The sequence below is a fragment of the Sorghum bicolor genome, chromosome 4 (genome assembly GCF_000003195.3).
Source record: "Sorghum bicolor cultivar BTx623 chromosome 4, Sorghum_bicolor_NCBIv3, whole genome shotgun sequence".
NCBI lineage: Eukaryota > Viridiplantae > Streptophyta > Magnoliopsida > Poales > Poaceae > Sorghum > Sorghum bicolor.
The window spans coordinates 16,045,089-16,068,966 of NC_012873.2; the positions used below are offsets into that span (position 1 = coordinate 16,045,089).

A 23,878-nucleotide genomic window follows, 5' to 3' on the forward strand; every position below is an offset into this window, starting at 1 on the left:
TCTGTCCATGACATGAGGGTTTTCAGAGATGTAATTGAGAAGTTCAAGGACAAATTCCCATTTCCACCTCAAGGTATCCATCTCTTCCATCTGCACAACTTTTGTTTGGCTTTGGTACGTTCATGATGTTATGTAGGTTAGCATGTCATTGATACATTTATCATGTTGTGTAGGTAAATCTTATCTTGTTGATTCTGGGTATCCAAATTGTCCTGGATATCTTGCACCTTACAAGTCGATCAAGTACCATGTTCCTAAATGAAGGGAAGGACCTAGGCCTAAGGTAAACATGAGGTCTTCAACTTTAATCATTCTTCTCTTAGGAATGTTATTGAGAGATCTTTTGGGGTCCTGAAAATAAAGTGGCGAATACTACTAGATTTGGATAGTTTTCCAGTGCACAAACAAAGCAAAATTATTATGGCTTGCATGGCATTGCATAATTTCATTGGCAGAGTGGGTTGATGGATGAGCTGTTTTTTTTCTCGAACGGATGGATGAGCTGTTTGAAAGATGTGATGAAGATGAAGGCTTTGATCCTAATGATGAAGAAACATCAGGCACATTGTTGAGGCATAATAGTATGGCTGTTGATGAAGATAAAGAAATGAATGCATTTCGAGATTGGATTGCAAATGGTTTGATGAATAGGTCATAGTTTTGAGGACTTGTTTGGTTTATAATTGTAATGAACAATTTTGTCTGATTCATTGAATCTGTAATTGTATTGAACAATTTTGTGACATATTGTAATGTGTAATAAAGATTATTTTTGTGTGGTATGCTGCACTTTGTCATCTGTGTGGGCTGTGTAAACAAGCAGCAGGCAGCTAGCGTGAAAATAAACTGCAGGGGCACTCAGGGGTAGTTGCAGGGGCAATTTCGTAATCAGCACTGCTAGGTGTCAGATTCAGGAACAGTGTTTACTGAAAACCAAACACCCCATGTTAAAGTTTACCATAAACTTTACCATGTTAAAGTTTACCACCTCAATCCAAACATGCTCTTAAGGGCATACCCAACGGTGCTCAAAACGCTAGCCCTGCTGAAACCCTATTGGCTGCTGAAGAGGGAGAGCAAAGAGCTATCATGTTCAAAACGCTAGCTCTACTAAAATCCTATTGACCGCTGAGCTAGCGCAGTCTTAAAGCATCTTCAACGGTACTACCTAAAACAGACTACTTAAATGTCTGGTTAGGTAGCCACATATTTTTGTACTACCTGTATTTTACCTTTAACTCCAACAGTACTACCTAAAACATAGTGCCTAAATTTATTTTAGCAGTCTATGACATTAAGGACCCGCATGTCATCTTCTTCCTTGTTGCCATCGAAGAACTCGACCATGGATAGCTTCCCACGGGAAGCGGAGTTGGCGGATGGGGGCGGGAGTTGCCAAAGTCCGGGCACCATCGGAAAGGGATGGAGGGGAGTCGAGACCGCGGCCATCGGAGCAGGTGCTGCCCGGCGGGATCCGAGGCTAGAGATGGGCGTTGTCGGGAGCATTGGAGATGGCGTGGCCGGAGTAGGGGTAACAAGGAGGTGGTCGACACTGGATAGAGAAAGGGTGGAGCCACCGGGAAGGACCGTTGTGCCCACGTTGTGAGGTCTTCCGTGGCCACGGCGGGTCTGCGACCACGCCGAGAGGACCGGCGAGGAGGGAATCCACTGGCATTTGAGGGCCGCCGTGGCCATGCTAGGAGGGTGGACGAGCAGGAGGAGGAGCACGACCGGTGGGGAGGAGGTGTGCGAGCGGCCGGTGTCGGGGCATGACGTGCAGGTGGCGGCGGCAGCGAGCAGTTGCGAGTGCGTGCGGGAAGAGAGGGATGAAGGAAAAAAATAGGTAGCCAGCTTTGTTGGGCCAACAGATGTAGGTAGTGAGAGGGACAATCTGTTGGGCCAACAAAATTAGTAGTTATAGATAGTGGGTTTAGGTAGCTTGCTAGAGATGCTCTTAGTCACTAGTCTCGCACTTTGAGAAAGTTTCCTCTCTCCACTGCATTGCTCTGCATGTCTATGCTCACCGCTTCTTCTTCTTCTTCTTCTTCTTCTTCTTTTACCATTTTTAGGTTTCAAAACGACTGGCTATTTGCTCATCCCGTTGGGGACGTCCTAAGCCATAGTAATCAATTTAATCCCATTTGGTCTGTTAAAATGTGATATCTCCAGTTATACATAGTAGAACTTAATACGGATGTTGTAATGTTATTTTTTTTAGCAAATTGACTAATCCAATTTTTAGTAAGGGTGACAAATAGGTGAACTCAAAGGTTAAAGATTTCAAATCTGTCTGCGGTGGGTCTATGCCACGTTGTACTAGAAGCATACCTAGTCACATTATTGCGCGACTTTTTTTAATAAAAAATGTATATATGAATTAGAAATTTATATTTTTTATCTATTTTATTAAAATTGAAAATGAATTCAATAAAAAAATTAAAAGAATTAGACTAATTTATAAGGTGATGGATGATAAAACAAATAACAATATATGCATGTCTTGTATATTTCGTTGTTACGGGTTTTTAAATCTACATACTCAACGTTTCTTCATTGTTATTTCATTCTTTCTGTCCATATTCTTTCTTTTTTATTTCTTTTCAGTTTTCATTTTTTTATTTTATTTTATTTTCTGTCCTTTCGTTATTCTTTTCTTGTTTTAATTTTACCTTCTATTTTCTTTTTCTTTTGGTTTTTATTTTTATTGTTCTTCCTTGCTTCTATTTATTTTTCTTTTTTCTTTTCAGATTTTCTATATTTCTTCATTCTTACTTTATATTTTATTTCCTTTTAATCTTCTTTTTATCCTTATTTAAATTATTTATTTATTTTATTTGCTCTATGCACTTTTTTATCATTTGTTAATCATGTTTGTTTTTATATTTTCTTCTTAGTAATTTTATTTTTTATTTTTATTATATATATATGTCATATTTATGTAGTATAGATTTAGTGTTCTATGTTGTGTTATGTCATATTTACTTAGTATATATGTGATGTTTTATGATGTTTCTTATGGTGTTCACTTACTATACATGTAATCTACAATAGATGTAATGTTCTATAATATATTTAATGATGTTCTATGATGTATTTAGTGATGTTAATGTTCTATAAATATATTTACGATATTTGAAAAGTAACCCTTTGACATTATTTGAAATTTTTCTCCATTTTGTGTTTTTTTTTTCTTATGCTTTTTACTCTAGATTTTATTATTATTTTTATCTATGTCATGTATTTATGTATTTTTATGTATATCGTAATATCAGTTTCATAAACCTAAAACTAAAATACTATTTTTCTAAATCGATAACATTTCTTTACAAAGACAGAACATTGTTTGTTGAACCTAGAATATTGTCTCTACTTAATAAAAGAAAATATTTTATTTTTATAAGATAAATATTCATTAATAAAATTTTATCTGAATATATCCATGTGTGATCTTGTTTTGAAGAATTTGTTATAAGAAATTTAATGGTGCAATCAGAATTTAATTTATATATCTGGTTTAGGAGTTATGACTTTTTTAATTCGTTTAAACAATTTTGCATGCATAGGTGAGTGGGGCCTAGGTTGATGGGATAGCATGTCATCGCGCAGTAAAAAGGACCACCAAAGGGATAGGAGTTGTTGACGGGTCTTTTCCATACTTTTTAGTTGTAGAAATAAAAATTCATTAATAAAATTTTATTTAAATATATCCGTGTGTGATCTTGTTTCGAAGGATTTGTTATAATAAATTTAATGGTGCAATCAGAATTTAATTTATATCTTCGATTTAAGAGTTAGGACTTTTTTTAATTCGCTAAAACAATTTTACATGCATGGTGTGAGTGGGGGTTGATGGGATGGCCTATCATGGAGTTGTGGCTTCACCATGGTATGGTAGATGGGTCCTCTTCACAATTTTTGCTGTAGAGATTGAAAATAGTCATTGCACTTAGCCTTTCTTTAGATGTTGTAGGATTTAGCTCAATCCACATCTGTTGGATTGAATTGGAGGATGGACGAATGCGACTACATCTAAATAAGATTTTAGTGGAGGTAATGTGGATGACTTTTATAGATTAAGGGCGTATTTGGTCCCCTTTGCTAAATTTTAGGTAGCTAAAATTATTTTAGCTACTCTTAGGTGACTAATGGAACTAAACTATTTTAGTTCTCAATGTGTTTGGAACTTTAACTACTAAAATAACTAAAGTTTAGCTAGTTAAAATTTAGCAAAGGAAACCAAATAAAGCCTAAAAGTTAGTGGGCTATTGACACAAAAAATACAGTGAATGAATTTTAAAATATACTCTCTCCGTACCTCAATTTGTTGACAGACCCGGTTGCCCTTGAGTACTCGATGGACTTGCATGTATGGCTTCATTTTCCGGAAGAAAATTCAGTGGGCGATGGGTTCATGCCAAAGCCCGTGCACCCCCAGCCTCGATGCCTGACACGTGTCTCGCGAGAAAATCAGACGTCCAGGAGAACGGCTCGGGTCCTCGTGTACACACACCTCGGCTGCATCGGCTCCGCCTTCCTCTCCCGAGCCGAGCCACAAAGTCAGGCTCCTAATTCCCTCTACCGCTTACGATTCGTTCCAGGCGCCGCTCAAGCCGTCACACCTGCAGGGCTCCATCGTCATTGCCGTGGTGGCCAGCAGTGTCAGGCTTTGGATAGGGATGATACGAGCATAGACTAGGGCCTTGTTTAGTTAAATTTTTTTTATAAAAAACATTAGATTTTTAGTCACATCAAATCTTGATTGAGTATTAAATATAGCTAGATAAAAATAATAACTAATTGCATAGTTTACTTGTAATTTGGGACATGAATCTTTTGAGTCTAGTTAGTCTATGATTGGACAATATTTGTCAAATACAAACAAAAGTGCTACATTATTCATTTTTAAAAAATTTTGAAACTAAATAAGGCCCGTCACATCAAGATTTACGGCACATGAAGCATTAAATATAGATAAACAAATAATTAATTACACAATTTATCTGTAATTTATTAGACAAATCTTTTAAGCCTAGTTAGTCCATGATTAAACAATATTTGTCAAATACACACCAAAGTGTTATAATACCAAAAACTTTTCACGGCAGCAACTAAGGCCTTGTTTAGTTCCCTTTGAAAACTTTTTAGGTTACTGTAGCATATTCGTTTGTGACATTTATTGTCTAATTATGAATTAACTAGGCTTGTTTAGTTCACCCTAAAACCAAAAACTTTTCAAAATTCTTCGTCACATCGAATCTTGTGGCACATGCATAGAACATTAAATATAGATAAAAAATAACTAATTGTACGGTTTGACTATAATTTACGTGACAAATATTTTGAACCTAGTTAATTCATGGTTGAATAATAATTATCAAATAAAACGAACGTACTTAAATACCAATTTTTTTTATCTTCTCAATTAAACAAGGCATTAGCCTAGGAACTCGTGAGGAGAGAAACGGAGCCGACTCAGCCAAGCCACAGGTGTAGTCGAACAAGCTGTGTGCGTAAGCGAGGATCTGGCGCGGAGCCGCTATCCCGTCGGACGTCTGATTTTTTGGTAAGACACGTGTCACGTATCAGGGCTAGGGGTGCACGGGCTTTGACGTGAGCCCATCGTCCACTGAATTTTCTTCCCCTTTTCCGGCCGCATTACGCGTATCACAGTAATGCTCTGGCACGCGCTCCTCTCTCGACTCACTCGCATGCAGCATGCCCCATTAATATCCTTTGCAGCTCGCTCGTTCATCCTCGCAGCTCTCCGCACACACGCTGCTGCCGCATTCTGGTTAGGGTTTAGGGTATGCCATAGAGTCCTGCAGCTTCAAGCTCGGTCGCGCCATGGAGGACTTGCTGATCGCGGCGTACTCCGAGGTCACGTCGGACTCTGAGATCACACCGGACTCTGAGATTAAGGTGTCGGACTCTGTCGTCGCGCCGGACTTCGAGATCATGCTGCCGGACTCCGTCGTCACGCTGGACTCCATCGTTGCGCCAGATACCAGATACCGTCGTTGCGCGCAACAAAAAAAAAAACGAAAACCACGCACGTCCACACGTAAAACTAGCACCAACACGCGCCATGCAAAATCAAATCACATGGACTGGGAAAGAAAATGTCAATGAAGAGATTTGAACTCTGCCCACCAAGCTAAAAGTACATCCACAGCATTGCCTCAGTTGTTGTATATAGGATATCCGCAACATTATTTAATAAAGGTAAATATGGAAGAATAGCCTTTAATTAATGACTTTTTGGTAACCACAATTATGTCGTAAACGTCAACTAAGGCTTTGTTTAGATGCGAAAAGATTTTGGATTTTGCTACCGCAGCACTTTCGTTTGTTTGTGGCAAATATTGTCCAATTATGGATTAACTAGGATCAAAAGATTCATCTCGTAATTTACAGTTGTACAATTCGTTTTTATTTTCGTCTACATGTAATGTTTTATGTATATGTCGAAAGATTTGATGTGACGGAAAATCTTGAAATAGGGTCAACGGCCTAAACAGGCATTCGTGGGGACATCATTGTCACGGCCTCAGGGGCGAAACAAAATTTCCCACGGCTTCCCATCGAGAGCGAGGGTGCCCTCCCGACTCCGAGATGGCGGCGCCGGCGGCGGACGAGACATGGTGCCGGGAGACGGTGCCACGGGTGATGGAACTGGTGAGTCCACGCCTTCCGCAGCGGGACGCTTGCGCTCTGCTCGCGGTCAGCCCTTGGTGCTACCGTGCCCTCGTCGCCAACCCCAGGCTCTGGGAGGTGCGCATCGCCTGACAATCCCTAACTTCCGGTTTAGCTGGTTTAGATTGGAATCGTTGCTCTGAATGTTTAAGCCCTCACTCCCCTTAGCTTTGGCCGAAGTTTTTTTTCCCCCCTCTTTTAAAACTTCCATTAAGAAAAAACGGGGATTCAGAAACATTCAGGTTTAGAGACAGAAAACAGAAGTAAGCCATACAGACTATCCAATCTGCCCACTAACTTTCAGAAACATTCAGGTTTAGAGACAGAAAACAGAAGTAAGCAGCTAGAAATCTGCCTCAGACAACTAGCTACACAAGAAGAAAGCCTGCAACAAGAGAGAAAAGTTTGCTTAACCGACCGCTGCACCTGAACAACAAAACACCCAACTGCATTACCTGACTTGCTTGACTTGACTCCATCAATAGCAATGCCCAACATCGTGCCCACACCTTCCATCATCAGCTTGCGTCCTTCTTGAGGATACAAACCTGTCCAACAGCGGATTAGTGGCAAGTATGACAAATGATTTCAGAGGAATGCTTCATCAGTTTATTCTCAAAGCATGCTCTGTTTCTTGTTTTCTAAATCGTCCAACAGATTACTATCCTCTTTGGGGTGCGGAACTGGGCGATGTTGTGTGTTTTGTCAATTGTCACCACCTGCTGTTATAGTTTGTTTTTTTTCTCTCGAACACATAGGTGTAGTTTGTTTGATTGCTGTATGATGCGATGTTTCCGGCGAGCAATGGTGCTGGCAGGCATTTTCTTGTTATGTTGCACGCATGAGTTTGTGATAGTGGGCTCTAATTTCTTGGCCTAATTAGTTTTCAAGCTGGAACTCTTGTTATTATGTTATAATTCAGCAGCCACGGGAACTTCATGTTATTTTTGGCCTGCTAGAGTCAGAATTCAACTTGTGGAGTTCACACTAACCTCTAACCAGGTCCAGTACTATGTAATAACACAAGTAGGTGCTAATTCAGTGCTACTTGCTCATCATCCAACTGACTTGATGCATTAGTATGACCACTTTTAATGTGATGCTTGCTGCCTAATATTGATTTGTGCTCTGTATGCATTTACTAGTGTCCTAATATTGATTTTTGTTATATTATCGATTACTCTTCAGTCTTCACTGTTAAATACAGGTACTTGATCTACGTGAGATGAAGAATGCTGGAGACCGACTTATTTCAGCACTTTCACTGGTAACCATAATTCTTCCTTTTTGTCTTCTGTTCGTTTGGGGGCAAATGCCTGTTGCTATGTTTTGTCTTGCACATGTTATGCTTTCAAATTTTTGCTCTGTTTTGGGTACTTTTGATGACATATTGTTCCATTCTTATTTAGGCAAGGTATCGTCATCTCAAAGTACTAAACCTCGAATTTGCTCAAGATATTGAGGACCGACATTTTGTTCATCTAAAAGAAATGGCAAGCTTTGCTCCCATTTTGTGCTTTTAAATAAATCTGAATATGATGTTCCAACTCTAATGTTCATTAATTATGCAATGATTACAGAGTGGCATCTCACTGGAAAATTTGGAATTCCTGAACTTAAATGCATGTCAGAAGATCTCTGATAAAGGAATTGAAGCTGTTACCAGTCTTTGTCCTAATCTTCAGCGCCTTGCTATCTATTGGATTGTAGGGTATATTTCTTACTGAATGTTTACTTTGGTGAATATGAATTTGTTTCTCATTGTTGGACATTTTGCTGCCTTAGACTGACAGACTTAAGCATTGGGCACATTACAAAGAACTGTAAGCAGATAGTGGACCTCAACTTGAGTGGTTGTAAGGTAGCATGCGTTTTTTATTTTATAGCATTTTGTTGTTTCCCATGTTCTTTTCTTGAATATTGAAGCAAGCAATTGTGGACATACTATTCCAGAAGTTTATTTTAAATGTATATGATGATCAGGCAATGTCTATCTCCAAAGAACATTGTGCCTACGATCATTTTCTTCTCTTGTTTAATAATTGGTATCATGAATGTTATGTTTGAGGCATGTACTGATGTACTAACATATATATATGTACCTTCATTCATTACTTACCTTATAAAGTATGCAATAAGGATTTTGTTTTACTTAGTTCAAGTGGACGAGGAAATTATCCTTGTTTGGTTGTGGGCTATATTTGGAACCATACAATCTTTCTTGAACATTGTTCTGAAAAAGAACCATGGTACAGAGAAAGAAGAAAACATATTTTTACGCAATACAGTCTTGCATGAGTCACTAGCTAGATGCAGCGAAGAATAGATTATTACATTGAAGTTCTCATGTAAAAGTAGAGCACAACATGGTTATAATGGAATATTAATTGTAGACTTCAATATTTAATTTTCATGTCAATCTCTCACTACCAATTTTTCCTTGTCTTTTTGCTCCATCAACCAATATATTGCACATTCATATATCTGCTCTAACAATGATTTAAGTTATAAGTTTGGTTGTTGCAATTGCAGAATATCTCAGATAAAGGAATGCAGTTGATTGCTAATAATTACCAAGAACTAAAGAAATTGAACATAACCAGGTATGGTTAGATTTCTGGAATACACCCATCACAAAACAAGTAATTCTTAACATGTGTCTTAGTGCTTGCCCATCTTTTTGTTCTCACAAATTTTGTGTGTTTGGGTAGAAGCAGAATGATACCTAAACGTTCCTGTGTGCTAAATTGTCCAGGTGTGTTAAGTTGACAGATGATGGTCTTAAACAAGTCCTTCTGAAATGTTCTTCACTTGAAAGCCTAAACCTTTATGCCCTTTCGAGGTAAATTTGAGAAAAAATGATATTATAGGCTTATAGCAGATGTGTGTAGCTGTGAATAGGGTATCTAACAACTTGCCTCATTTTCATGCAGTTTTACTGACAGGGTTTATAAGGAGATAGGATCATTGAGTAATCTTACATTTCTAGACCTATGTGGTGCTCAGGTAACTGTTATCTTATTTACTTTGAACTATCAAGCCTTTTTCTTTAATAATCTACTGATATGGGATTTCTAGAATCTAACGGACGATGGTCTTGCATGCATATCAAGATGCGGATGTCTAACATACCTCAATTTGACTTGGTACATGAAAAGCAAACTTCTCCTGTTTTCCCTCAGTCAAATAAGATTCTGTGTATCAGACTCTGCAATCACTATCTGACAGGTGTGTACGTGTTACTGACGCTGGCATTGTAGCTATTGCGCAAGGTTGTCGGTCCCTCGAACTGTTAAGGTAACATTAGTATTGTCCTAAAGAAGATAGGGCATTCATCGTATTTAAATGCATGCTCTGTTTTGCATCCATGTAGTTTGTTTGGAATAGTTGGGGTGACTGATGCATGCCTCGAGGCTTTGTCAAAATCTTGCTCGTCCAGCCTCACAACTCTCGACGTAAATGGCTGCATAGGTATTAAGGTGAGGATTTCGGAAGTCACTATAACTACATTTTTTACCATTGATCACAAGTCGCAACCCTTTGCTTCCCATGATGCTATTTGATGATGTGTATATCTGTAGTTTTAGTCTGAAGGTTTTTTTATGCTGTCATTTTTTTTACTTGGACATGTTTGACAGAGGAGGAGCCGGGATGACCTGCTGAAGCTGTTCCCATCACTGAGTTGCTTCAAAGTGCACAGCTAGCAGCCACCATGGTTTTCGGCGGCTTTGCATTCTACATCTAGGAAGGGGAAGGGAGGTATTCCGGTGTGTGTTTTGACGTCAAGTTCATGTGTTCACCCTTTTTTACACGACTATGTATGTATTTATTTTATTAAGAGCAAGAGGAGTTCTACAGCAGTCCAATCTATGGAAGCGGCTAACCGTCCTGAGTTGGCAATCTGAAGCATATCTCTGGTGCCTTGAAATCTTGAGAGCTTGTTCTTTCAACAGCCTGCATTCATCATTCTCTATCCTCTATAACATGCAGATCCTATCCAGAGGCTTTAGGGCATCTCAAGCAATCCCCTGACTGAGCCCTCAATACTAAATTTGAGGTCTCGAGCCAAAAAAAAAAGGCTTAACCCCTACTAGGGCCCTCAAATTTTAGAGTCCTTAAAATACTTTACTGAACCCTCGTTCCAAATTTCTGTTGGGGTTATTTCTGCTGGAGCATGGATTTGTCGTCGGACCTCCTCGTTCCAAAGTTCATGATGCAGGGTGGGGAGAGTAAATCAAAATATAAGAGCTTTAGTTATACATAATCTTGGAGCCGTAAGCAACGATCATGTAGCTAAAGCTGAATTTAGCCAAAAAAAAAGAAAAGAAAAGAAAAGAAAAGAAAAGAAAAGAAAAGAAAAGAACATTTGAATAGTCTCACTGTGACTGTGAGATGACCTTCGTTGAGATCTCCAGAGCACAATGAGATTGAAGTGCATGAAGCTCTACGTCCTCACACCAGTATCAAATCTGTGGACCTATTGGGCTATCCAGGTAGGAAGCGTTTGTGCCATTTTCCAAGCTGGCTTCATCATTCGAAGCTACCTATAGGTAGCATTCGTGCCATTTTCAAAAGTTGTCAGACCTGGGACGATTTCTACAACCGACTCATGTCCTGCCGTTAGAAAACTTACTCCGTCCTAAAATATTAAGGGTCCAAATTTGTTCTAAATGCCAAGTTAGACAAAAATTTTAAAGTACAATATTATGAAAATATATTTCGTAACTTGTCCAATGGTGCTAATTTGATGTGTAAATTATCTCCTTTTCTATAAATTTTATCAATCTTAGCACAGATTGATTTAGAACAAACTTAGATCTTTTATATTTGAGGATGGGTGGTGTAATCGCAGAGTAATCTCTCCGTTCCAAAGCATAAGTCATTCCAAATTTCTCCCAATACAAAGCGGGGAGAAGAGAGGGACGCGAAAATGAGGATTGGGAGGATCCTGCGGACTTCTGTGTGACGTGCAGCTAATCCCCTTCTCTTCCAAGCAAGCATCAAGTACCTAGATGGTTGGATTGAGTAAAGCAAGGGTGAGATGAAACATCTCAACAAGCAAACTTATTTTGACTAGCCATTTAAATCACAAGTTGAATTAAACATCAATAACCTAGAGTTTTCACTTGACATGATATCAAAATAAAATGTGAGATTTCCAATTTAGAACATAGCCAGATGATAGAATTTCATAACAACATGGATAGATCACTTCAATAACATACTCCATGAATGCATATGAATGTGATGCAAAATGACTCCTACCTGCACACCCAACAAGGTGTGGAGCTACATGCCATGCGATGTTGTACCGGTACGGTCATAACTATAGGTCAACAACATAACTTCAATACAAATGAATGATACAATACACTTCGCATGCTACAATAAAATTAACATAAATCTCCAATGATACTTCAACTTTATCTCTAGAGTTGTGTGCTAACCACATATAGCACTATGGAATAATAATATCACCATGAATAAATAAATAAGACCACAATTAAATAAGGTTGAATAAACCAAGATCATAAGGTTTGGTTATTAGTGGCATGACATTATTATAGATATTAATCTGTAGGTGAGAAAAATAACAAGTCAAAATGGTAGCAAAACACCACTACATTCACTTGCCTCTTTATCGACTGAGATCAAAAACACTAGCAATGTTCCGAAGTGATACCACCTCAGTACAAGAACAAACATACAAGCAAGTACAACAACACCCAAACCCGATATGTAAGCATCTATTGTTTAGCCTACTCTTTATGACAACAACATTAACTCTTCTTTTTTTCGTACACTTTAGATCACACATCCAAAAAAATCCCAAAATTTACCAAATGATGTAAAACTCCATTATATACAACTTTTGTATTGTAAGGTTTCGCATAAATGGTCTCCAAGATGGAGTAATTAACCATGGAACATAACTGGATGTTTTGACATCCCAAACAGAACATCAAACTTCAAAACCAGAGATAAATTGATTCAAACATTATAAGCTTTACCAATCTAGGAAGATTAACAAAACTTCTACAACTTTTTGTTAATATCAAAAGATTTTCTTCCATTACAATGTCTAAAAACTGCTTAGATCCATTACAATGTCCTCTACAACTTTTTCTATACGCCCAAAAATTATTAAAGCCTCTAAGATGCCCAAACATAATTGTGGACAGGGAGATATTGAAGTCCTCTACAACTTTGGCTACAGTACTTTCTCCTTTTTCATTTACTTTGTTTTCTCTGACATTACAGTATTAGTATTAGTATTAGTATTAGTATTAGTATTAGTATTAGTATTAGTATTAGTATTAGTATTAGTATTAGTATTAGTATTAGTATTAGGCTTTGTGACTTACTATCGCTGCCTACTAAGAGTTTATTTGGATGCACTCGTATTCACCTCAATCGATACGTTAGAATAAAAGTTAGTTATTTCTATCTCAATCAACTCCAATACATGAGGTCGATATAAGTGCATCCAAACAAGGCCCAAAAGATTTGAGAGTTTTGTTTCCTAAAGGATATGACTGTTGAAAGATGTCCATGCCTCACCAACCAAAGTGGAATGATGCTACGGAGATCCCTTCAAAAGCTTAGAGAGTTATGGTGTTGTGGGGATTTCTCTGCCTTGATTCCTTGCTACTTGGAGAACCTCGCTCCTCGAACCACTGTGTGTTCATGCCATGGTGTAGTGCCCATTCTAGGTGGTAAGAGGGCCTGGTTCTCTTTTTCTCCTACTCTTCCTTCCTTTCTCTGGTTCCTGCATTCTTAGGTAAGCTATAAAGCTTGCCTCCTGTACATGTTTTGTTAAGAGGAAACGGGAGCTTTGCCGATGGCCCAGCTTTGCCGAGAGCCAGCCCTCGGCAAAGACTGCCTTTGCCGACAGCCAAAAAGGACCCTCAGCAAAGAGCCTTTACCGACGGCTCAGCTCTCGGCAAAGCCAGGCCCTCGGCAAAGGCTAGCTTTGCCGAGATGCTGGCGCTCGGCAAAGGAGCCGCACCGGGAACGGCATCCGTTATCGTCACTTTTGCCGAGAGCCACACCATTCGGCTCTCGGCAAAGAGGATGTCTTTGCTGAGCGCCTTGTCAAGCTCTCGGCAAAGAGCCCCTTTGCCGAGAGCTAGAAATGGTCCTCGGCAAAGAAGAAAGATTTTTTTTAGTTTTGGACCCAAACTTTTTCTGTAACCCTTGCATATTGTATACAAGCACATGTTTAAATTTGGGAGCTTTTTATAACATTTTGCTATATTTTATCAATTAAATTATTTTTTTGTATTTTTCTCGAAAAAGTAAATTTGAACTGTAGGAGCATGAAGTAATAAAATATAGTCATTCAAAAAATGATATTCATTTTCAAGAGTGCATTTTGATATTGTATCCATAAACTCACCCAAAAGTTTGAATTTTTTGTATACAAAACATGACCGCATGTGTCGTAGAAGTGACTTTTAATTATATAAATTCTAAATGAAGTCCAAAAATCACGAAACTTGACGACGTGTCATGTTATCGCATATGGAGGCTGTGGTAAAAAATTCATAAGGTTTTGAGTAAGTTGCGAAACTGGATGTCTAAAATCCAGACATCTCCGCATGTGATCAAATGTGAGATCGCTTCTATATTATGCAGCATCAGTCGTGGGGTTCGAACCCGACCCCTTCTCCAGGCAGCGGGTGGCAGGTTAGTCCTTATGGCCACCCGAGTATGCAGCACACGTGGCCTGGTGCCCATCCGCAGCACGGTCACCCTGGGTTGTCCGGCAGCCCTCCTCCGCGCCCCGGATACTCGTACCCGTCCCAGTCGGCGCCAGGGCAGGCCATGTGGGCGTCGTGGGCAGGTGGGAGCTCTCCACACCCTAGGGAGCACTCACCCTGGTCGGCGTGGCCAGATGGGGGCTCGGGACACGACGGAGGCCACGGCGACGACGGGTCAGAGTCACAGCACTAGGGGTGAGGCGCTAGCGACTTCAAGTAGTGATATTGATGTGGACTTGTGGCGACTTTATGTTAGATTTGTCATATCTATGTGGATTTTTGATATGTGTGGACTTCAATATGTTTCATCTGTGATTTATATGTGGATTTGTGATATGTGGTTGTGCATGTAAAAAATAGGGAAAAAAACAAAAAAAATTCCCAGCTTTGCCGAGAGTCAGAACACCAGCACTCGGCAAAGATGGAAAGCTGATCACCAGAATACCAGCTTTGCCGAGAGCCTGCCAGGCTGGCTCTCGGCAAAGGAGGGCTTTGCCGAGACCCAGCCTGGCAGGATCTCGGTAAAGATTTTTTTTTAAAAAAAATAAAAAGTCTTTGCCGAGAGCCGTCTAGCCCGGCTCTCGGCAAAGACAACGTCAATTTTGACGTTTCTCGACGGCGCTGTGGGCTTTGCCGAGGGCGCTTCTGGCCTTCGGCAAAGTCTTTGCCGAGGGCTTTTAGGCTTTTGCCGAGGACTCTCGGCTCTTGGCAAAGAAGGTGGATCCAGTAGTGTAACGAAAAACATGCTTAGATATGGCCAAGAAAAAAAATGAATTGCCCAGAACTATATAAATAGGACCCAATGCAATTGCAACCATGGTTATCTACGCAAAGTCGAAGGAACTAGAGCAACCCTTACAAGAGGTAGATTGGTATATACAAATTATGAACAAAAAGGTATATTGGGACCATTTTTTTATTGCACCCATGTAAACCCTGTTTTCATGTGTATCTTTTACCGGTTTTGTTATACTTGACCTGCTAATTCTTTTTCAATGTATTTTATCTACATTAGTTAGCTTTCATTTTACCCATCGTGTTCTCTTCACTTGATGTTAGATTGAATGATAGGTGAGACGGAGGAAATAGTTGTAAGCTTGAAGACAGCCACATTGAGGACAGACAACCCATACATACGGAAGACACAAGTGCTAGCTCAGTATCACGGTGGATCTGTCTCTTACGGTAGAATCTCGCAATAGAAAGAATCATTGGTACCACAAGATGTTTGGTAGGGATTTTCTCACTTCTCACGGTTAGACAGCCACAGATCCAATTAAAATCAGAAACAAACACGCCCATAGCTTCACCTTGATTGTTTTACATTTTATTTGTTTAACACAGGAACATATGTGTTTTACACGCTCCCTTCAACATTTTTTTGGTGCTCTCAAGAACATAAGTGTTTTACACGCTCCCTTAAAACATTTTTAAGGTGTGCATCTGAAATCTTCACACTGATTCAACTGTTTCGAATTTATTCAAAGGCATAGGTGATCAATGTCATGCTAGTTATTATTCTCATAAAAGTAGCCCTACATGCGTCGCCTTTTATTCAATTCTCTGCCAATTGATGAGCGTATTTTTATTTATTTGCCACTCTTAAGTGTGCCAACCCTGTGTGTGTCAATGACATGTGGAACCATATGAGTCACTGACATGTGGGCCAGAAATGGCAAATCTGTGGTGGCAAATAACTAAAAAACCCTTGGTAAATATATCTTGGCCTCTGGTTGCTGCCCGGCATTCAGTAGAAGCAGGTAGCATCAGCTGAACAAATACTACCTACTTCTTGTAAACAAAAATTGTACTATATAATGAAACATATATATCATCACTACTTTTCAGAATAGTGTTTTTCTGTCAGAACAAATCAGTATTAGCACCAGCCAAAAAATCAGCCAAAGATGTCCAACATTATGAGTCAGTAAGAATACACACCGCAGTAAATTCCATACTGTTACACCTGAATACCTGATTTGAACTTTCAGCCCAGGATGGCCTTTGGGTGAACTGGCAATCATGCAGATTTATTTTTTCTCCTGTGCGGCTGTCCCAAATCGGCCCCCACTAACATAACTCTTAACAGCTCAACAGCAACTGCTGAGAAATCAACTGTGCAGCAGTGACTTTAAGACCACAATATTATGGAAGTTGCTTATTCTGAGTCAATTTGTTCACAGCATATTGTGCTGACAAGAGCCAAAATGATATACGAGTACAGAGCACCAACTGAAAGCATACCTCAATGTGGGAAAACAAAAATTGAACCAGACCTGGTCTTCAAGCAACAGGTAACGCACATTCTAAGTGGCAGTGGTCAGAGAATTTTTTATCCCACATTCGTGGGTGTACAAATGTCCATAGTTAACCATGCATCAAATAGAAAACTCTGACTTGGTCACTAGGCCTGGGGCTTGTCCTCGGCTTTCTTTGGCTGTCAACAAAAAGAAAAGAGAATAATCCAGTCAATAACCGAGAAAATAGAGGCACGTGCAAAAAATCTCGTTGAGTAGTGATGAAAACGGATCGAATACGAACACATATCACTAATATCATATTTGTTTTCATATTTTTGGTCGGATTCGGATTCGAATACGGATAATGTCAACAATATCGGATAAGATACGATTGGATGTCGATATCATAAATATACGATTTAAGTATTCGAATACGGATACGGTATCGGATATTAAACATTCGGACTCGGATACGGACAGACTTCAAACCCATCTAAACGAATTCGGTCTCGAATACGGTCGAAAATATCCATACCATTTTCATCCCTATCGTTGAGGATGTCGTCCACAGCACACATGACAGACCTTGATATAAAAGTCCTGTGGTAACTATGTAGAATGTTCACCTGAAGTTGTCTTAATTTGACCTTAGTAAGATTCCAAGAAAATATTGGGAAAGAAAGTCACATACTCACCAGTGGCTCAACCTACTAGTGGCATGCAAAAGGTTGTTATGGACTGACTTTTGGGGAGGTTAAATACAGTAAGAATTGGAAAAATGGAGCACATCTGTTTCAGTTGGGAGCAGCACAAATTAGCAGTATAACAGATAAGGCAGCAGTTGTAGGCAGCGAGTTGGCAGCAACTCACCTGTGCTCACAGGAGAGCAAGCAGTAAGAAAAGCAGTAAGAAGTTTCTTAGGCCAGTCTCAGTGGCTCGTTTCAATGCACTATTTCCAAAACAAATCTGATGACAGAGCATCAATGAAACGAATAATGAAACAACCTCCACAATGCATGAGTTTCACCTTGACGTTTCCTAGGCTGAGCAAAGCATTTAATTACTGCAAAATGATTGGATCACATGCAAGATGGTGAAACAATTTAGTCCTCAGTGGGGATTTCATCCCGTTTCACCGCGTGGGAAACAACGCCCGCGGAGTTTCACCATGGTGAAACTACTTCCTTCTCTCTCCTCTTCGTTTCATGCAAAAAGTGCAGTTTTGCTGACATGACGCTGTAATAAATGTGCATGACATCCTGATGAAACCCCCACTGAGACTGGCCTTAGCTGCAAGTATAATATGGTTCATGGAGTGCACATATCCTGCTTGGTTGCTTGGGAGCACAGGACAATATGCATTGTACGCCCTCCATCCCTTTTTAATTGTCACCTAGATTTTTGTGCTAGTAAAACTTTCATAAGTTTAAGATTTATAGAAAATATCGGTAACATTTGTATCTCCAAATAAGTGTATTATAAAAATATATTTAATGATTAATCTAATGAAGCTTATTACACACCATAAATATTAGTAATCTCTTGTATATATTTGGTCAAAGTTGAGTATGTTTGACTCCTTGATAAGTGAGAACGACACTTAAAAAAGGGACAGAGGGAGTATGCTCCAAATCAGTAAATAAGAATACTGAAACAAGTTACATGTAATGACAATTCCAAACAACAAGGAAGGTCATTTCTAGTACCAGGTTGATCAAATAACCTAGCCCTACGCTCACAACCCTTGACTGTTGAGCACCAAGAGGCTGCTAGGACACATGGCTGATGCAGCTCATGAGCAGTGCACTACAATTGACTTTATCATCCCAAAGTAAGGTGGGCACCACCATCGTTATGGTTCCATAAGACTCCATTCCACTCCATCGCTGGCCACTTATGCCTATCTGTCTCCGGTGATAGTTAGCTATAGCAACCCATCTTGCTCATACCTCATCATGGGCTAACAATGCCACGTTAGCACTTTAGGCCATGTAAGATTTGCCCATCTCAGCAAATGCACATAGAAATCAAGAGCATTTACATGTTCCTTGTCCTATTTGCGCCCAAACTGTGAAAATTGCTGTACATCCAATACAATTTACTTCATTTATTTAATGATTATGCTACATACAAAAAGTTATCTTAATCAATTTCAAATATAAATGAAAACATTATAAAGAATGCATATTGCATAATTATCCACTAAATGTAGATTAATTGGCCACGTAGAGACTAATCAAATAGCGGTATCCGGTAATCAGACAAGAAAATATTCTTTTTCTCATCTCTGTTATGCAATTCCCACATGTATATGGAGCACATTATAACTATATTTTGTGCATAGCTTCATACAACTTGCATGTCAGAGTTAGATTTTGGGTCAAATTAATTATAGTAGGGTTGAAAAATCCTGAATATGCCCTGGACAACTGTTGAGCAACCTTATCATATGCCAGCAAATTGGACATATATATGGAGTGTGAACAACTAAAGGTCCTACGGGCGCTGCTGTGTAACTTATTAATTATACTTGATACCTTTCCTGTAATCCTTTCGGTTTTAACTTGACCTTCAAACTAGCTAGACCAAATTCTACAATTTATGAATATGGAGCACACTATAACTATATTTTGTGCATAGCTGCATACAACTTGCATGTCAGAGTTTGATTTTGGGTCAAATTAATTTATATATATAACTTTTGTTATGCACTTAGATATACTCTATGCCTAAAGACTATGTGTCTAAAAAAGCCAAAACGATCTGTAATTAGGAACGGAGGAAACATTAACAAATTCTGGTGACAAGCAAATCGTGCATTCTTGTTGGACAATAGGATGAGCAGTGTAACAAACTACATGTCTACATCACCGGGATGTCGCAACAAACATAATGGTAAAACACACAAGGTGCCCAATGGATACCTTAACAGGCACACAGCAAATCCAAGAAAAGATCTAGAGCGTGTTCAATGCAGTGTACCACGCACGCATGGCGTTCGACGAAATGAAAAGATAGGCACAACGGGGGACATATGCCGTACCTTGATGCCAGGGAACGACATGCCGAGCTCCTCCTCGGGGATGACGACGGGCCACTTCTCCCCGCCGTCGCGGAACATCTGCTCCGTGTCGATGAGCCGGCCCCGTGCGAGGATCTGGTCACGGATGCCCTGCGCCGTAGCGCCCTCAGCGGCCATGATGGCCTCCTCGGCTCCGTTGAGGTAGGTCACGAGGACCCGCGGAGGCGGGAGAGTCGGCTGCGACTTGGGGTCCGTGGACAGAGGCGGGGAGGGGAGGCGGCGGAGCTCGACGGAGCAGGCCGGGTTGGAGTCCTTGGCCTTGCGGCCGTTGCACTGCGCGAGGAGCTCCACTGCCGCCGCCTTCCGCGGGTCCAGAGGGCAGTACTCCACCACCACCTTGGACAGGAACTTAAGCATGCCTCCTCCTCTGGCCGCTGGCCTTGCCGCCTTCGTCGTCCTTGACGGCTTGTCGCGCACTCGCTGCAGCCGCCTCTTCGCTCCCCGGAGATTTGGTGGCGGCGCGAGGTTTCGTGCCGGTGCCTCGTTGGATGCCGAGCAATTTGGGTTGGGCCAAGCCCAAACTTGGTTATGGGTCGGACCACAAGTAGACGCCTCTTCAAAAAAGGTCCACTCTGCATCCCAAAATAGTCTTATTTTCCTCCATGTGAGCAGAAGTTTCCAAAATCTCCACTCCTAATCTAGATTTTTTAGCAAGATTAGAAAAACTGACTCTCTAATAACACACAATCTCAATTCTCTATCTTTTCTCACTTGGACCTAATCACGCAGATATGTAAGCTCGAGTATCCATCGATCAATCTAAAGGTGGAACGAAGTAGGGAAGAATAAGGAGTTAGTGGTTCCTAATGCAAATGTACAAGTGAAAGAAAAAAAAAATAGAATCATGGTGTTTTTACTAACATATCAATAGGCTGTCTCTTGACTAGAACCGAGATTGTGTTGGATTAATTTGGAGTGATTTGTTAAATGTGAAAAATAATTAAATTATTTAGCTTTTGCAACCATTCACCCTCTCTGATTGTTGAATCGGTCCTACACTTGCACTCAGTTTTGATCTAGTCTCAATGGAGGATTCCATGTCCCAATTTCTAACGTATTCTATTTTGGACATAGTGTCGCATATTTAATGTCCATAAAACTTCGATAAAATCCTATTAAGACTGACTTAAGTATATCTAGGTTATTGATTGGAGACTGTTCAAACCAATTGTATCCACGCGACAGCAAGGACCTCCTAAATGAATTTTACTTTTAATATACCACCATCAATGCGCTGAAGAGAATTTGAGTGCGCCTACAAAGCTATGGATAGCAGTTTTCATTTCGGTGTTGAATAGATAGCATAGCAGTGATATCTCTGCAACTAAAAAGAGCCAAATCATATCGTCATATCGGCCTGCCTCCGTGATCCGCTGGGCTCTTCCCAGCTTCGCAAAACCGCCGCAGCTCTCGCACGCGCGTTCCCTTCCACCGCAGCTCCCCCACTACTCGCGCGCTTCCCCTAAACCGCCGTCCGCTCGCCGCGGCCGCACGCCAGGCGCTCGGGTGAGCCCGCTGACCGCGCACCCTACTGCTGGGGATCGACCGCGGCACACTCCACTGCCGCCGCCGCTGCCGCAGTTCGCTCGACGGGCTCCAAGAAACCGCCACCGCCGCTGCCACAGTTCGCTCGTCGGGCTCGAAGGAACCGTCACCAGACCACCACGCCCACGCCAAGCCGTCATCGCCGTGCCACCGCTGCCAGACGCGACGCGACCCCTGCGCCCGCGACCGCGACGCCGCCTCGCCGCCGGACGCACGGAAGAAAATGGACTAGAGGAGGTCCTGCATCTTCGGGCGCACAGTGAGTTCTGAACAGAGTCTGAATGTCCGTTCTAAATTATTTCTTCGTTAGCCAAATTGCAATCAGTTTACAATGCCCATTCATATATCTGGTTATAATCTACATCTCCTCATCCATTTGTTTTAGTGAAAATCTTGCTTTCAAGCTAGATCTATTATCAGGCAATGCAACTCGAGATAGCAATTCTACATACTGTATGCCCCTGAAGTTTTGGTTGTTCGTCCAGACAGACAGGTGATGGAAAAAAATGTCAATGCCCTTGGTTCCAGTGGCAGATACTTACTAAGAAAGATGTATGTCTCAAACAAAATAAACTATAGACATGATTTTAATGTGCGCCTGTGCCACAGTTATTTGTCATCCAGTCCCCATCCAGTCCACTGAAAAATCAAATTACTACTCTACATGACTTCATAGTATGGCCACCTTGGGGAGCAAAGCATTGGAGGTCTTCATTCTGGACATCTTCACCAAGAATGGATAGAAACAATAATATACTTTGCATATGATTCTGGAGGTCTTTCATTCTTGATGGAATGGCCTCATCAATATATACTGAGAAGAGTTCCCCATTGAATGTTGGCAATCAGCATCCGTTTCCTTCATGATACCCAATAATAGATAGAGTTTTTTATATCATATCTCCTGTTATTTGGTACTTTGTGTTGTGCAGAACATGAGGATTTGGAGATGATCCTAATCTGAGTTTACTGAACAACAATATATTTAGTTCCTTGTATTTTTTTTCTTTTATAGGCACGATGTTGTAATTTAGTTTTGAGCAACAATTTAGATAGCAAGTGACCATGCAGTAGTATGGTTGCAGATTAACTAATCTTTGTTCTTTCAGATTAACTTGAGTGCTTTGGGAAAAGAAAACCTAACAAAGCTATACTAACCTTTAGAATGCAAAATATAAATTCTATAAGAAGTGCTCTTGCACCGTATCTATCTTATAGTAAGCATATACAGTGGGCTAAAGTTTCTGCTTATTCTTTATTGTCCAGTTCAATACCCATAAATGGTGACTGAAATTATTATCAAAGCACTGAAAATTTCTAGACAGGGAGGTATCATTAACAAAGGCTAGGGTGGGCTTGTGAAAATTCCTCAAAGCATTGTCTTCTTTATAGTAGTTTGTTTCTAGCATATTTCTCTTTTTTGTTAGGTTTTATGAATTGACTGTTGTCATCTTATATACCATTAGATGATGCCATTTTCAGGAATGGCTCTTTCTACCATATTTCTCTCTTTTTCTTAGTTGATGTGAAATGCCTGGAGTCATCTTAATTTTATACCATTAGATGTCGCCAATTTTAGGAATGGTTGTTTATATCTTATTTCTCTTCTTTTCTTAGTTGTTGTGAAATGCCTCAAGTCATCTTTTATACCATTAGATATTTTTTGTTGTGTTTAACTTTATCTATCCGTTCACCTCTCATGACGGGAGCATTAGTCCTCAGGATTTTGACTTGTTTTTTCTCATGGTCTACTAGCAAGTTCAAGACCCATAAAAGGTGACTGAAATTATTGTCAGAGCACTGAAAATTACTGGGTACTCTTAACGAGCAGAGAGTACTTAGGCATACCTTGAACCTCAATGGTGTCATTTCGGCGACAATGAGGTTAGTTGACATGGGTTCTCTATATTTTTCAGATGATCCCTATAGAGTAATAATCAATGGGTGTTAATACTCAGCACAAAAGATCTCTTGTAGTTGTTCATTTACAAGAGCTGAGTGTCTAAATAGGCTAGGTGGGCTGCAGATGATTATGTTTTGTGGTTTCTATATTCTGGTTGGCAAAATCTGAATATTTTTGTCCTTTTATCTTTATTTGTTTTAGAAAGCAATGGAATATTGTGATTTATATAGTTGATCCATGAGAATTTGTTTGTTTTATTGGTTTGTTTTTAAAAATTTGTGTTGGATGTTCTGTACCCAGTAGTTGGGTTCCTCTTGGTTGAGAAAACTTTGATGCCACAATCCATGATTCGAGCATGTCCAAGCCATAGGACACTTAGGCGCTGCATATAATGTGGGCTCTTCATATATAGTTGTTGATTTTACTGATTTATTCTTCAGTGAACTGTACATTTCGATCGTGGGCTCTGCATATAATGCTTTGTTCAGTGAACTTTACATTTTGTCGTGGCTTGGTAATAAAAGTTCTTTAAAAAATGACTTAAATTTGACTATATTTGTATAAATTTTTTGAATAAGACGAGTGATCAAACTTAGGGTAAAAAAGTCAAACGTCTTATAATTTGTGATAGAGGAAATACTTACAAGGAAGG

At 40.0% G+C, this 23,878-nt stretch overlaps 3 protein-coding genes across 4 annotated transcripts; 2 read left to right on the forward strand and 1 right to left on the reverse strand.

Annotated features, from left to right (window-relative positions):
- On the forward strand, positions 6,532-10,621 carry LOC8080408 (F-box protein At3g58530). Of its 2 annotated transcripts, none has more exons than XM_002451912.2 (12): positions 6,532-6,771; positions 7,901-7,960; positions 8,103-8,186; positions 8,274-8,404; positions 8,479-8,554; positions 9,226-9,296; positions 9,449-9,535; positions 9,627-9,699; positions 9,772-9,839; positions 9,922-9,990; positions 10,067-10,172; positions 10,332-10,621. In XM_002451912.2, exons 1-12 carry the CDS (start codon positions 6,613-6,615, stop codon positions 10,395-10,397), a joined length of 1,050 nt encoding a protein of 349 aa, XP_002451957.1. In that variant the 5' UTR covers positions 6,532-6,612; the 3' UTR covers positions 10,398-10,621. The 2 variants fall into 2 exon arrangements, with proteins under 2 accessions (XP_002451957.1, XP_021316255.1); XM_021460580.1 differs by having other exon boundaries at positions 6,532-6,675.
- On the reverse strand, positions 16,583-20,284 carry LOC8080409. Its single transcript, XM_002453662.2, has 2 exons — positions 19,740-20,284; positions 16,583-16,893 (listed from the first exon to the last, which is right to left on the reverse strand). Exons 1-2 carry the CDS (start codon positions 20,133-20,135, stop codon positions 16,861-16,863), a joined length of 429 nt encoding a protein of 142 aa, XP_002453707.1. The 5' UTR covers positions 20,136-20,284; the 3' UTR covers positions 16,583-16,860.
- On the forward strand, positions 20,134-23,483 carry LOC110434757 (serine/arginine repetitive matrix protein 1-like). The gene is made up of 3 exons (XM_021459479.1): positions 20,134-20,243; positions 21,089-21,582; positions 21,809-23,483. The coding sequence occupies exons 1-3, from the start codon at positions 20,134-20,136 to the stop codon at positions 21,964-21,966; spliced, it is 762 nt and encodes a 253-aa protein (XP_021315154.1). The 3' UTR covers positions 21,967-23,483.